The sequence below is a fragment of the Scleropages formosus genome, chromosome 4, assembly GCF_900964775.1.
Source record: "Scleropages formosus chromosome 4, fSclFor1.1, whole genome shotgun sequence".
In the NCBI taxonomy this organism is placed as follows: domain Eukaryota; kingdom Metazoa; phylum Chordata; class Actinopteri; order Osteoglossiformes; family Osteoglossidae; genus Scleropages; species Scleropages formosus.
This window is the reverse complement of record NC_041809.1, coordinates 11,990,490-12,006,385: the sequence shown is the minus strand read 5'-3', so window position 1 is coordinate 12,006,385 and position 15,896 is coordinate 11,990,490. Positions and strand designations below refer to the sequence as shown.

General features: G+C 44.0%; 1 protein-coding gene across 4 annotated transcripts in view; it reads left to right on the top strand.

Annotated features, from left to right (window-relative positions):
• ccser2a (coiled-coil serine-rich protein 2a) overlaps positions 1–15,896 on the top strand; it is an 81,636-nt gene that overhangs the window by 25,066 nt on the left and 40,674 nt on the right. For all 4 annotated transcript variants that reach the window (XM_018749586.2, XM_018749585.2, XM_018749583.2 and 1 more), the window contains exons 4-6: positions 6,489–6,579; positions 8,984–9,095; positions 10,421–10,610. In XM_018749586.2, coding sequence (XP_018605102.2) covers positions 6,489–6,579; positions 8,984–9,095; positions 10,421–10,610 — 393 coding nt within the window. The remainder of the gene's footprint in view (positions 1–6,488; positions 6,580–8,983; positions 9,096–10,420; positions 10,611–15,896) is intronic.

Here is a 15,896-nt window from a genome sequence, read left to right as displayed (position 1 = left end):
CTCACCTTTAAACCGGTAGTGACTTGACTGGTGTTCAAACGAACGTTTTGGGCAGGCAGCACAGATACAACACCCTATATTGGCGGAAAAAGCGAAAATTTTCAAAAGCACACACACACACACTGACTGAAACCGCGTGTAAGTGGGGTCGCGGCGAACCGGAGCCTAACCCGGCAATACAGGGCGTAAGGCTGGAGCGGGAGGGGACACACCCAGGACAGGACACCAGGCCATCACAAGGCACCCCAAGCAGGGCTTGAACCCCAGACCCACCAGAGAGCAGGACCCAGCCAAACCCACTGTACCACCACGCTCTCTTTGTTTAAAAGTACTGATGTGTAAAATTGCTCTTCTGTGGAGCGGTGCTTCCTGCAGTGTTACACAGCACAGTGGTACCATGGTGTTTACTTCATGTGTGCCAGAGGGATAAAAGCTGGTATATGAAAATTTGGAGGCTGACTTCTGTGTGAAGGCAAATTGGGACGTGCACATTCAGGATGCTGAACAGATATTTATATTAATGTGTGACTTTAGATTACAGTTTTTCGTCTAAAGCATGTACAAACCTTATAGTTTTACACTTTATTTATTCATACAGCTGGGAATGTCCTACAGCACTTCTGATGTGTTTCATCAGAACAGAACTGGGGACTTGAACCCAGAATTTTTGTCAGTCCTTGCTTCACCAGCCTGATATCTGCTGCCTTGTGTTTAGTCAATGATTTTTGGCCGTATTCGAGCAGCTCCATTTTTCTCAGGACTGCAAACTGTAGTTTCTGCTTACTTTCTGGATTTTTGGAATTTTCCTTTGTCCTTATGTCTCACATTCCTTTGAGTATATTGCAGCAGTCTTCAATAGTACTAATAATCATAATAGTAATAATATTGAAAAGACTGAGCACTGTATATCACTGAATTATACAAAGTCAGTAAATTATCTGACCCTCTATAGTTGTCCGTCTGTCATATGTAGAGCATGTTCTTATTTGATAAGGTCAGGGGTGGTGTCATACCTACTCGTGTCCCCTGTTAATCAGTGCACATTGATTCCTGAAAATGGAATGAATATCAGAACATTGGATAATAAAATTACTTGTTCCATTATTTCTTATGGGGAAAATTGTGTCTCTAGCACATTGCAAGTAAAATATAGTACAGTTTATTTTTATAGTGTTCTCACCAAAGTGAGACAGATTGCTGATCAAAGTTCAGGGTATAATCGATAAAACTGTACAAAGATAAAATAGAGTATAGCAGCAGCTATAGGTAACTGTTAGGATAAACTAGCTGACGGCTGAGGAGAAGAAAACAAAAAAAAAAATCGACTGCGAAGAAGGAGGGAAAAAAATGAACCTCTGGGGTCCAAGTACCAGTGGCTGCCCATCCTTCTGGGCAATTTGATGTATTGTGAGGGGACCTGTGTGGGTAGGATTGGGTAGGCACATGGAAGGTAAGGTAGATATCCACCTCTTGACTTGCAGTTGGTGAGGAGATCGGTGATGTAAGCTGGTGCCAGACCTTTGAGCGCCTTGTAGGTTAGAAGCAGTATCTTGAAGTCATATCTATGGCCTGAGAAGAGATTGAAGGTTACCTGAAAATCCTGATAAATGATGTCTAATTTCACAGGGGAAAACTTGTATAACGCAGTACCGTGAATAACTGTTATTTCATTTTCCTATCTGATAGCATCTGCGTTTTTGAATTGTGAACAACAAAGTGTCAACAATTTTTTTTTTTTTTGGCTTGCATATGTGTGGAGCTTTTGTGAATTGTATGTGATTTTAGTAACGCACCAATTTTAAGCTTTTTTGGTCTGTACAATAACAGAGCTGTTATTGCAAATTTCATGAAGGATCAGGTATGTGAAATAAATGTAGTAAAATGATTTCATAAAGTAAATTTACTGTGAGAGTATATATGGACTAGCTTGAGGAAGACTGTTTCACACTGAAACGAATGAAATGTAATTGAAACAATTTTAATTGACCACTTGTTGAGATCTTGGAACTGACCTGACAGATTGGATGTATGAAAATCCAAACCAATTGATAAGTGGCATTAATAATTGTGGACAGGACTACGAAAAACCGGTGGGAGACCAAACAGGGATGAGTGTATTGACCAAATGTGGAGAAGTTAGCACAAAACTGTGTAACTGTGTCTTACCACCAGATGGGAGTGTGTCTCTACAGAACCCTGGAGCTTGGCGGGTGGGTGAGTAGGTGGGGGGAGATGGGGGTGGGATGGGCTGGGCTGGGCTTCATTCGCAGTTGTCCAATCTGTGCCTGTGGGCTCCCAGCCTCTCTGCCTTCCGTAATCCACTTCCCTGGCACAGCAAGAGGAAAAAAAAAAAGGAAAGAAGCTGCTGGGCAGGGATATTGTGATGCAGAAATGTGAGGGGAAAATGAAGGCCTCACAGAGAACGCTGATGTTCTATGCAGCCCTTGACCGTGTTTAAATCTGGTTTTAATGACTTTTTGAAACATGTGGCTGCTCTCCTTCAGTATATGCTGTTGCTCTTACTCTCCAGGCATCACTAAAAAAGGTTAATTACTTTGGTATATAACTTTACACTTTGTGCTGCTTTTGCAATGCTCTAAATCAGACCCCCAGCTCTCTACCCCAGTATTGTACACTGGACCCCCAGCTCTCTGCTCCAGTGGTGTACCCTGGGCCCAGGGCTTCTTACCCCAGGGCTGTAGACTGGATGATGGAATATATTAGGGTTAAATGGACACAGACAGGAGCCAAACTTGGTGTAATTCTACTGTAATTTGTTGTAACTTCCTCTTGCATGATGCTGGGTTTGTTCTTTTGGGGAATTATTGTTGCTCCCCTTCTCTTTAGAGGTTCACATCTCCCGGTTGAATACAGCAGGGATGGAACTGGAACAAGAGACGAGGTCTGGCCAGGTACTGTAGGGCACTCAGCTGCACAAGGAAGGGGCAAAATGCGGACGCCTGTTACTGCGGTACATCAGGGTCTCTGGTACCAACACTTTTCCTGTGGATCTTCAGAGAGAAATCAATTCTCTTTAATCCATGCGCTGACTCCCACATCAAAGACCCCCGCCTCTCGCCTTTGATTTATTTATTTGTTTCTAATTTTAGCCTCCATGCACCGGCTTTAAAGGGCCTTTTTATTAGTGGCGAATTGGGCAGGTAGGCTTGGATGCGCTGGGGGGGAGTTGGCTGCTGTCTGGCTGCTAATTGGGCAATCCCTCTTCTGTGTTTGACACATGCGTGGTGGGCGTTGCCCATGAGGGAATGCTCTGGAATCGTGATGTTCGAGCCAGCTGTGTTTACGTGCTGTTGGCTCTCAAAACAGCTCCTCGGAAGGATGAAGAGGCGTGATCCCTCTGCCTGCATCGGGAGACCGGCGGTACTGGCTGTCAGGGCTTCTCCTGCTTATACGTTACATCACATTTATATTTATTCATTTAGCAGACTGCGTTTACCAAAGTGTCTCACAGCTCAGAGTAAACAAAAGTGTGTTTCATAGCAGATGAAGTTATAGACAGACTGCGATTGTCAAAGCACAGTCAATTGGTCCAGTAACATCATTTTTACTGACGCATGTTACAAGAGTAGCTGGAGATGGAATCGATATGAAATGCAAAAAGAATTGTGACAGATGATGTGATGCAAGTTCTTGAAGCAGTTAGGAGATCAGGAGAGAAGTGGGTCTGAAAAAGGTGGGTTTTGAGACCCTTCTTGAATGCTTGATGGGATTCAGAAGTTGTGAGGGAGAGTGGGAGCTCATTCCACTCCACTGGAGACAAAACTCAGAACTCACTGACTTTTGATTTTGGACTTTTTGTGAGTGAGGGCCCCCAGAAAGTCAGAGGTGGGAGAATATAGTGGTTTGGCTAGAATGTGGGGAATGATCATGCCCTGTAAGTACTGGGGTGCAGATTCTTTGATTGACTTGATATGGGCAGCTACAGGAAGCTGATGGACAGAAACAAGGGCAGGAATGTTTTAGCGGGTCAAACCCATATTAAACATCTATGAAATTGGTAAGTGATGGGGACCCTCCTCGTGCTGCTGGCGTGGGCTTAGCCGATAGCCATTCCTGGTTTTACTTTTACCCACTTTGCCCACTGGCCCTGTGCTCTTCCAGGGCGTTGCGGCGTTGCAGCCTTGCTGTGGATATTTCATCTTTCATTATAGTCCCGATCTTCTTTGAATGACCTCAGGACTCAAATGAGGGAGCGGAGGACAGGGTGCAGCTCAAAAGTGACAAAAGGGCAGTGTCGTCGATGGCGTTGCCGTGGAACCCAGTCAGTCAGAGGGGTGTCGCTCGAGTTTGAGTTAAGTGTTTTATGTTCCACCTCACTTCTTTCACTGCAGGACGTGAAGCGACCGAGAGGAGCACTTAGAAAGAGAACTCAGCCTGTTTCCCTGCAAGTACTGATCCTGGCAGCTGGAAACTACATTACTGTACATTCTCAGAAATTAGACCGATGGATATCTAGCGTTTTTACTAAAAAAACCGGAGGAATGTTATTTAATTTACTTTGGCCAAAGGGAGATACAGTGTTAGCATTGTACACTAAGCTGCTGACATCCCGTTACATCATTTATCTATTTACACAACTGGATAGTTTTCGTGGTATGAGTTGAGGCTAAGTACATTTACATTTTTGTATCGAGGAGTGCGCCGCTGTACCGAGTACAGCGCTAACCACTATGCCGCCTGCTGCCCCATTGTTATTGTTTTGATTTGTCACATAACTACATCTATTGGGAGCCACTGATGACTGGGTATTTTACTGGGGAAGTTCAGGGCATGTAGTCCTACCCGGTGTGCAGACGGCTACAGGGTTGCCGATCTGTGTTTGTGACCACTAGTTTCCCGTACACACCAGTGCTTTCCCAGATGAATGTTATTACATTAAGACTTTTGAACAATTTGCGAGATCCTTATAGTGTTTGTTCCTCTTTTGGCTCACATTGTGGTCTGTTCAGTGCTCTGAAAGTCAATTAGCCTTGATCAGCAATCACTGCTCTCCCCCGAATCACTTGATTAAAGATTAACTGCTCTGTTGATTTGAAACCGAAAACACTTGGTTAGCAGCTTTTGGAGCTGGGTGTGTAAAGCACCATTTCTCACGGGCGCCCAGTGAACAGAAAAATTAGATTACAATGGAGCATTATGAAGCACTGAAGCACGTTGCATTTTGAATCGTCAGCATTTGTCTTCATGGAGCTTAACTCGTTTATTTTTATTTATTTATTGATGTACTGTATGTATTTATGTATTTTTGCTCAAAATGGCTGGGCTGTGCCTTGTCTCCCTCATTTTTGTAGAGTGCCCCCTGTTGGCTGGGCCCCTTTGTGCCTTTTCTACTATTCTTTTTCTACTTTCTTGTATTTGTCTCTTACATTTACATTATTTAATTTAGCTGATGCTTTTCTCCAAAGTAACTTAGTGTTAAGCTACTTAATTTCCCCTTTTATACCCTTGAACAAGGTACATGCCCTGAATATATACGGTAAAAATTACCCGGTAGTATCAATGAGAACAATTGTAAGTGCATCTACATTTAGCTGATGCTAAAGCAACTTAAAATGTTAAACTACTTTTTCACCCATTTATACATATGGATAGTTTTAGTGGAACAATTTTAGGGTACCTTGCTTAAGGGTACTACAGCTGGGGGTGAGACTCAAACCTGTGACCTGTAAAAACTTTTTTTTTTTTTTTTTAAACTTGTAAAATAAGCTGGTAAATGTATTTCTATGTTTGACCGAATTGTTAGACGCAATGGCTCAAGTGTAGGCCAGTGGAAGTAGAAGTAGAATGTGGCAACAGACAGAGGGAGGCGCTGTTCATTAAGTTTTATGTTGGAATTGTGGCCACAGTGAACTGTGTGTGTGTGTGTGTGTGTGTGTGTGTGTGTGTGTGTGTGTGTGTGTGTGTGTGTGCGCGCGCGTGTGCGCGCGCGCATGTTTTAGTAATGCATCTTTCCCAGGGTGACTGTGGTATCTTGGATTTAGGCCTTTCTTGCTTTTGAGCAGAAGTTAATGTAACAATTCTATTAGTGAGTACTGGTACATGAATGATAAAATCTTTAAATACATGGAAGTTTATTGTGATTTCTTTTGCAGCATTAGAAGGTTTTTTTTTTTTTTTTTTTTTTTTTTTTTATATATATATAGAGGGGATGTTTTTTGAACTTAACGATTATCATTATGTTGAAGGGGGGAAAAAAAAAAAACTACTGATATCTGAATGCAGCTGCTACAGAGCAGTGCTGCTTTTGCCATTGTTAACAATTCGCACTTGAGCTGTTCTCCTCCAGCGGCAGTCTATTATGATGACTGAAAATCATCCCTGAAAATAACTACCGCTTCATTGACGTTCAGAATACAAAAACTCAACATTGAGAATAAAAAAAAGTTTCCTTTCTGTTAAAGTGATTAAAACTGAACTGGCCTTTCTTTTTCTAAAGATGCAACAATGAGCCTCTCTTCATTCGACAGGAAATCTTAAACAACCTGGAGTCGTGTGACCTGGACGACGACGACCTCATGCTTGATGTGGACCTCACTGAGGATGTCTCTCTGCACAGTGGTGAGCGCCTTGCGATGCCCATGTTGCCCTCTACCGGGCCTCGTGTGCAAGGTCACCCTGTGTCCGTCATGCCCAGCGCCTCATTGTCGCTTCGTTCCCTGGGCACAATGGGGCCTGTTTGACCGAGGCACAGGCGGCCAGTGTTTTGGCTCATTAAATCTGCAGCCCCAACTGCCTCCTGGAGTCGCCACCCCATGGTCGCTGGGACCTTCGTGGCAGCTGGGCGAAGAGTGTACAGAATACCAGGCTTTGTGTATAGCCCTCGGGGGGAGAACATAACAACACAGCCCACAGATACACAAATGAGCAAACCTGTTTGTTTATGTATTTTGCTGACACTTTTTTCCAAAGCAACTTACAAGTTAAGCTATACTTACAATGAAACACCTGTTTATACAGCTGGGTAATTTTTACTGGAGCAATTTAGGGAAAGTACCTTGCTCAAAGGTACTACAGTTGAATGTGGAATTTGATCCTGGCTCCTTTGACTCCATGGCAGTGGTTGTAACCACTGTGTCCCCTGCAGCCCCTTTCTTAAACTGTCCGCAGATGCGCCAGCTGGGTTCAGTGTAGCAAAGGAACCGAGGTCAAGTGGGACAGTGTTACGTAGCCAAAGGCAGATGGCAGAACTCTGAGAGAGCGAGAGTGTCGGCACCTAGGCTCCGTGCAGCCGAGTGTGTTGCTGTTTGTGCAACTCAGCAGCAAAGGAATGCAAGATGTCACCCCCCCCCATCCTTCTGGGAAGCGGACGCTGTCAGTATTTATAGCAGCCAGTATCCGGGGCTGTGACCAGGAGGAGGGGTTGCTGCTGGAGGGCGCCAGTGAGGGCTAGTCCTTTAGCAGGCCACTGGGGCAGTGCTCTGCTCATTTGGGGGGGACTGGGCCTCTTGCCTGTCACACTCTGCCAGCCAGCTGGGGAGGAAGAAGGGGGGCGTCACAAGGCCCCCGCTTCCCTGCAAGTTCCCATGACTGCAGAGGCCCGGACCCAAACACTCTCCGCCCCAGCCGATGCCTCCCGTTGTGGAGCGAGCCGCTCCCTTGGCCCGTGGCGGACTCCTGTGGACGGCCCAGCTCAACCCGGGAGCTTTTGCCACAGCTTTCTTTTCACTTTTGTTTAAAATGCTCCGTCTTCCTCTGCCGATGGGACTTGTGTGGAGAAGCGAGTTTACAGGCCTAAGAGACCACAGAGGAATGTAACAGGTTGGTGTAAAGTTACTCAGATCTGTGTATCATAGTCTCTCTCCCAGGACACTTTGTGGAGAGGAGGACTCATAAGCTTTCTGTTGGCTCCGGATAGATTTTATTTATTTTTATTCTTGAAAATTGTTAATTTACTGTTGCTGAACTTTAACTGCGATGCTGACTTGACAGTTTCTTTAACATGAGATCACAGTTTCCACAATTTCTCTTGCCGCGATTCTGCTGAGCCTTGCTCTCTGTCTCGATATGGTGCGGTTTTCCCGTGCTGCGCACGCCTGTGGCTCGCCGCTGTTACGTACGTAGTAATCTGTGCTGCTCCTGTATTTGAGAAGCCCTGATTAGTTAGCGTGGCTTCTCAGTTCATCCAGACACCACTGAGACTCAGACAAAGAAGGATCTGTTTTACGCTTTCATTATTACGTGTCGTCTTGTCCGGCTGTCCTGTCGTAAACGGAGATCTTCTAGGACAGAGGATAGAGGTCAGCTTACAGAGGGATCATGGGAAAATTAATGGTCGAAACTGCATGCCCTAACATTGACTTGTCCTCCCTTCTTTGTGCTTAATATAAATCTCTGACATAGAGAATTACGTTATTTCGTGACTTACGTTATTAAATTCCAGTAACGTTATTAAAATACTATTGTATAAATGCTAGGCCAGCACTTCTGTCCAAATTGGTTTACAAAGTATATGGTTTTAGTATCTGTACTTAGGATATGGGCAACATTCAGGTACATCATCTTCCCAAGGGTGCAGTAGAATTTCTCTCTTTGGGATTAGATCTAGTAAGTCACAAGGCCAAGAGTTGAGACCCTAAGTTATGGTCCCCCCCTCTACCTGTTGTATTTCTTTAACCAAACTTAGTTTTTTGTCTTATGTGGTTTAAAGGAGGACGGAGCCCAAAAAGGTTTTGTTCAAGGCGGCGATCAACCTGGCTCAGTTTGATCTCTTCACCGAAACTCTTTATTTACATTGATTCATTTTGCTGATGTTTTTCTCCAAAGCAACTTAGAATGTGAAGGTTATTGTAAGCTTACAATTATTTACCCATTTATGTAGCTGGGTAATTTTCCTGGAACAATTCAGAGTAAATACTTTGCGCAAGGGTACTATTGCCAAAGGTGGCAATCAAACCTGCAACCTTTGGATCCAAAGGCAGTATCTGTAACCACTACACTACCAGCGGTCCGTTTATCTCTGCAGACATTGACGGGATGTCCCAGTTCGACCGTGCGGAGAAAGGGAGCAGGCAGGGACAGTGGAGGCGACGCCAGCACCGCTGGACCGGGCAGGATCGTTTCCATGATGACAACAGGTGAGACCCACTGGTATCCACAGGTGAAATGCAGTATCAAAGTTGAGCATAAAACTTTACTTTCAAGTCTGGCAAAAGACCCAAGGAAGTTTTTACATGGCCTTGCATAGTACCTGTTTCCCTTGTGCATATATTCAGTTGGAGCGGAATGGGAAAAGTCATTGTTGGAGACTTTTATATTTGGTTTCCCAACATTAATCTTCATATGTTATAATAATGGTGGATTGTAGCATGAGGATAAATAATAGTCAAGAATAAAACTACAGAAATATTGTGATGTATAACATGTTATGTTGAGGTTAGTGTTTCCCTAGTTGAGATTTATATTATTGAAATACTCCTAGTGTAAAATGGTTCAGTCCTTCTTAAAGACCGAAGGGAGGCTATTTAAAAGCCCCATTTGGTCTTTTGCAGGAGGGTACTGTAGATGTATATTGATGGTGTATTTCTAGAGGTGAAATGTGCAGTACATTTGTAAATATTACACATACTTTCTGTTCCCTTTTCCCACTTACTTTGGCACTTTAATACCTTTGGCAGTGAATAAGTTGTTGTGACTTACCGTCATTTACAGAAAAACCCTGGAGGAAACACATTCACTCCTCACGAAGATGCAATGTGTGACAAGCGGTGTAAGAAGTAGGATGGATCCCATGGTTTGAAATTCTAAAAGAAGCCGGAAAATGTTTGTTATGCTATGTAAACAAAAAAGTATGTTCACAGTAGCTGTTGTTAGGGACTGGATTGGAGAGGGTAGACAAATCCCCTGCTTTCAACAAGGTGTAATTTAATGTGTTAATGAATGCCATTATAGTCGACTGTCTGCACGGTGCACATAGGTGAAGCTTTGAAATACTTTTTCTGAGGCTCCGAAGCCTTTTGTCATCACATCAATACGCTGTGGGTCGCTTTGTGCTGCCAGACTTATTATTAATTGTTGCTTAGCCGACTACGTTATTTGACTCGGTTGCTTAGGAGACCGTCTTATCCAAAGCAACATATAATTTCATCCATTTATGCAGCTAGAAATTTTTAACCAGGCAGTTCAGGTTATGTTCCTTGCTTAATGGTACAGAGAGAAAAGGTGGGTTTTAATCCTGTAAGCTTCTGGTTAAGGACTGTGCTAGGCTGCTCTGACTCCCCCCCCATGGTGACCACACAATACAGTTTTGATGCATTATACAAGGTTATGTTTGGGTGATGAGCATGACACATTTGTGACCTTGAGCTTTACCTGACTGGAGCAGTCTTCCTTGACGCTGACAAACAGAAGCTTCTGCATATCCAAGTCTCATCCACCTGTGTCTCCCTTTCTTTCTTTAAAGAGGTGGCAGTTCTCAACCTCTGGATGGGTATCCTGCGCCTGGAGTGGGCCGTGTTGGCCATCACGTGCCTAAATCAGGCGCTCGACCCGAAGGCAGTCTGGCGGGGCTGGATGAGGTGACGTTGCGACACATGGCCCAGGACTGCTCCTCTGTCAAATCGCAGTTGATCAAACTGAGGAACCTGCTGCAGGTGATGTTACCCAGCATCCAGTGCTTTCACTTTCACGCACTGAGGCATACAGGCACCCACACGTGCACACGTTTCATACTTTTTTTTTCATCCTTCAAAGCAGCAAAAATGTCAGTTTCCTCATTGTTACACCTTTGTGGAGCTCAGTGTGGCCATTTGAAACGATCTCCTCTTGTTGCAGTTTCACTCCATCTCAGCCGTTTGGCAGCAGTGTTCATGTTTGCAGTACCTGCAGGTTCACCAACCAGCTCCTCACGTCAGTTACTTACACATGGCATCACTTTTTCTGCTTTACAGCCAAGATTCCTCCTAAAAAACCCAGCAGGATTTTATATTTAATAGGAATGTATTTTACAGCTTATAATAGTGAAGCTGACCGCAATGTTGTAGACAAATGAGAAATCTGTGCAAAATTGCATATGTAACATCACAGATGCAGAATAACAAACTTTGCAGCATTTATCTTTATTGGTTTTATGATAGCGTTATTGTTTTCAGGTTATTCTTTGATTTCATTCTGGTGTAATTTTAAGACCGCTTCCAATTTTATACATGCCTGCCCTGTACTGATGTGGATTTTGCACCCTGAAAAAAGATTTTACAAGCAGAAGAGCAAAGAGGATTGGCTGAACGAAACTAATTTTGCTTGTTGTTGGACATTGGTTGAGCTGACTGGACAGAGACACGTTGCCAAAGCCACATCTGTATGTACGTACCCAGCAGTCTGTATTTTCACTTACACAACACTATCGGATTATCATTTGTGAGCACAGTGGCTCTAGACAACCTTGGGAAACGGAATAGGCTAAATAAAGAGAAAAATGATGATACTATAGTAATAAAATATTACCACACAATGAGGACTGTTTGTGTTCCTCGCATAGAATTGTAGCCTAGCCAGCACTGCAGCCTAAGCAATTACTGTGGTGAAATACGGTAATCACTGTGGCAGGCTCAGCCTGCTCCAGCTATCTCCCGCTGGTGTCGATTGCAACTATTGCTGGGCTTGGTTTGCCAAAGTGCGCTGGGGGAATGGTTCCCCATCGAGCGCACTGGGAAGGCTGCCGGGGCCGGTCGACTGCTCACGGTGGGGGATCTCCTGCTGATTGCTGACAGTGACTGATTCCCACACTGCTCACGTCGACTCAGTCACAAGATATATGTCCCCCACCTGGTAAAATGACCCTCTTGTGAGTTTGTGACCTGTTTTAAGGGCAGGATGTGCCGTCATGAAAGAAGCCTGGAGCACAGGATTTGAATCGGGAGGAGGCGGCTGCTTAGTGCTAGCACACTTACTCCTCTGGGTCCTTCCTAAGATCCCCTGGGTAATTCACTTGGAACACGAAAGTTGGATTTAAACTGCATCCACACGCTCAAGTATCAACTGTAACCACATCAAGATGTATTTGAATTTATTTATGCATTTTTTTTTTATTTGGGATCACATTATTATTCTCATCTGCATTCATAGACACTCTACAGTTAACTGCTGCACTTTTTGGGTAACGCATCTGTTACCTGTTCACGGCCTTCTCGGCACTTCTGTGTCCCACTTAGCCAACTTGATTATGCATTTGAGCGGTTCTGATCTTGGGAACCCACGGGGTTAGCTGGTTTTCATGAAACATTGGTGCTAGTTATTGGATTATTGTTCACGCAGTGTATACAGGTTACTGATTAAAAGGTGACTCACCAGAGCTGTTCAACTTCGGTCCTCCAGAGCTGAGTACGGGAGTTTTGCCATTAGAGACTGTAAGATTATTTCCTGACTAAACCCAGTTTTTGAACACTTACAATACGGATAAAAAGTATTCACCCCTCTTGGGTTTGTGTTTTTCAGGATTGAATTACAGTGGATTTAGTTACAATAGGCTCCTTTGTCAGGAAAGAGTATTCTTTCCATTGTCAAAGTAGAAACACATTTCTACAGATCAATTTTGAATTACAGGCAGTCTGAATTACGAATGAGTTCCGTGTCCTCAGTCTGTCTTTAAGTCGGATTTTGCTGTAAGTCGGAACAGTTAGGTATGGTGGGTATCTAATGTCAGTTTGTCAAATGTTTGATTAATATATTGTGTACCTTCCTATGAATAAAAAAAAACATTAATGAAACACTTTGGATACACTAAAACATTTTTAATATAACAATAGAGTAATAATACAAATGCAATGTCATGATATAATGATATGAGATGCATGTTGCTTTAGAGAAAAGCATCTGTTTAATGAATAAATGCAATGTAATAATAAATGGAAGAGTATAAAAGAAAAGACACAGAAATAAATAATAGATGTTACTACTGTGTGATGATGAACAGAGGACGCGGAGGAGGCTGGACCCAAGTGCAGGATCGTTTATTCACAGTCAAAGGACTAGACGTGTTCTTGTGGTCAGGGACGGGCGAATGGTCGGTCGATTGGCGAATCGAACAGAGGCGAGGATCCGAAATTGTGGTCGTGGGACAAGGCGAGCAGTGGTTATCAGAGAGATGTTGAACGGGACTGGGGAATGACGAGGGACAGAACTTGGAAGAGGAGAGAGGGAGAGGTTTGAGAATGCATGGTGGGGGGTTGTCTGGAGTGAGATTTTACAGCTGGAAAGAAGTGTCTTGAGAGAGAGAGAGAGAGAGAGAGAGAGATAAACATTTGCTTGTTTGTTGGAGTTTCACCTTTTGCTTTATTATTTATTCTTTAGTTTGAGTCGTGATAGTTTTCTTTTTCTTGGATGCATCACATGCATCACATTTACGCCATGTGCCATGGTTAGGAGGGTAAAAACAAAAAAAATTAAAGCCAAATACATTAGCACAAGACATTTAACAGGGAAAGAGGGAAGTCTGTCCTACCTCGGGCTCACGCGCCCTGCCCATGAGCTGACAAACCGTTGTAGATGCGATGTTTTGATGCGCTTCGCAAAGTAGCGCCCATTTATTATTAAGAACCACTGCGTATACAGTAACTCTAATGCTTAATATAAAAGGCTTAATTATGAAGTTTTCATCTGATTGTTACTTAAGGGTGACAAAAAAAAAGAACTTCCGGTCAGTAAGGAGGTGGTTCGTAAGTACGGGTTGTATGCAAGTCGGACGTTTGTAACTTGGGGACTGCACGTAGATAGAATTATAAAACACAAAATACTCAGGTGTTACCCCCTTTAGAAGTATATACCTAAATTAGCTGTGAAATCCACTCATTTTCCTTAACTGCTTGTCCAGGTCAGGGTCAACTTACGCATGCCCACAGTCACACACACTACATGCAGTTTAGAATCACCAGTCAACCTGAATCACGTGTGTTTGGACTGTGGCAGGTAACCGGAGCACCTAGAGGAAACCCACATGAACAGGGGACGAATATGCAAACTCCACACGGACTGAGTCGAATTTGAATCAAAGTCCGGTTGGTGCCTAGTTCGTGTGAAGTGCCATCTGCTGTGCCACTGTGCCTTCCAGGTGTGGCACAACTAATTGTCGTTAGCAGTAACTTAAGTTGCATAGAAGTAATCTGTATGTACTTAAGGTGATTTGTCTGATTTTAGGGTAAAAAGACCACTACCTGAAAGGTCCTCTTGTTGGTTATTCTTTTTCTGATAAAATTAGTGGCACAAGGACAGCTGAAACACACATTAGACATGGATTCTTTTGGACCCCAAGTGAATCGTGTGACATAGAGGACTGCACGCTGATGTGCAGCACAGCAAGTAGTGCTGCTGTCTCACAGCACCTGGGTAGTGCGAGAGAACATGGCTTTGATTCCCGTTCAGTCTTCGTGGAGTTTGCACGTTCTTCCCGTGTCTGCGTGGGTTTCCTCCCACAATCCAAAGACATGGTGTTCAGGTTCACTCATAGTGTTTGAGTGACACAGAGAGTGTGTTCAACTGATGTATGGATGAGTGACCCATTGTAAGTAGTGTATCTAGCAGTGTAAGTCACCTTGGTGAAAAAGGTGTGTGGGCTGGTAACACTACATAGTTTATTGGAAGTTGCTTTGGAGAAAGGTGTTTGCTAAGTAAGTAAATGTGTCAGTGGCAAAGAATGGTGTCAAAGCTGCGCATTCATGTGAAAGTATCCTGCTATCAGCCATGCTGACCAAAGATGGCCCTAGCATGAGGTGACACTCTTATGAGTTCAGATGGAAAGCAAAGACTACATAATTGGACCAAATGTCCCGCAGAATCCTTTATGGAAATGAAAGTGGGCCTTAGTGAAAGCCTGAGTGGTGCATCACACAATGATTTGGAATAAGAGAGTCTTTAAACCACATAACGTGTTTTTAACCTTCATGTCATTTTTTTTTTTTTTTTTTTTTTAATACCTACCACACGTCTTCCTCTTGGACCTTAATCACTAAATGGATCTTTCTCAATTTTGCCCGAGTGATTAACAGCACATAAAGGAGACGGCCATAAAAGCTCTCATTGCAAGGTCTTTCTAGTCCACTTTAATTGCTCTTGAGCAGAATGAAGCAGATGTGTAAGGACCCTTTGTGCCGCATGACACCCTCCTGGAGCTTCAATAGCCGTGACGGTGAAGGCTAAGGAGGAGTGTTATCAGCACTGGGGACGCCCTCTAATCCCCACCCTCACCTTGACCAGGCCTCAGAGGAGGTTGTACTTCCTTCACCCCGCTGCCCCCCCTTTGTGCGGTCCCTGTATTTGAACAAGCTATCTGTACTACACAGCTCGCCCTGTTCTTTGGAAGCAGGGTCTCAGCGGGGGATATTGACCACGCTCAGCGGTCAACAAGCCTCTGCATCGATAGCACTTACTGAACGCTGTGGTCCTTTGGCTGTGGAATGCCGTCTCCCTTTGGGGCCATCACCAGTACAACTCCACACACAGAGATGCTTTTGCTTTGCAGGAAGTTGTTTGTTTTCTTCTTAATTTGCCTTGGTGGGGTGAAGGGAGGTATGTATTTGCACTATAGAGAGAGACAGAGAAGGAGGACATTTTTCCAGAAGTAAAACCAAAAAAATAAAGTGTTTAACAGACAGTGTGACATATTATTTACTGCTATATTTATTATTTACTGGGGGTGTGGTGGTGTAGCAGGCTTGGCCTTTGCCTGCTCTCTGCTGGGTCTAGGGTTCGAGTTCCACTTGGGGTGCCTTGCGATGGACTGGTGTCCAGTCCTGGGTGCGTCCCCCTCCAGCCTTGCGCCCCGTGCTTCCAGGGTAGGCCCTGCCTCGCCATGACCCCGCTCGGAACAAGTGGTTTCTGTGTGTGTGTGTGTGTGTGTGTGTGTGTGTGTGTGTGTGTGTAAGTAAATAGTCATACACAATCTTTGT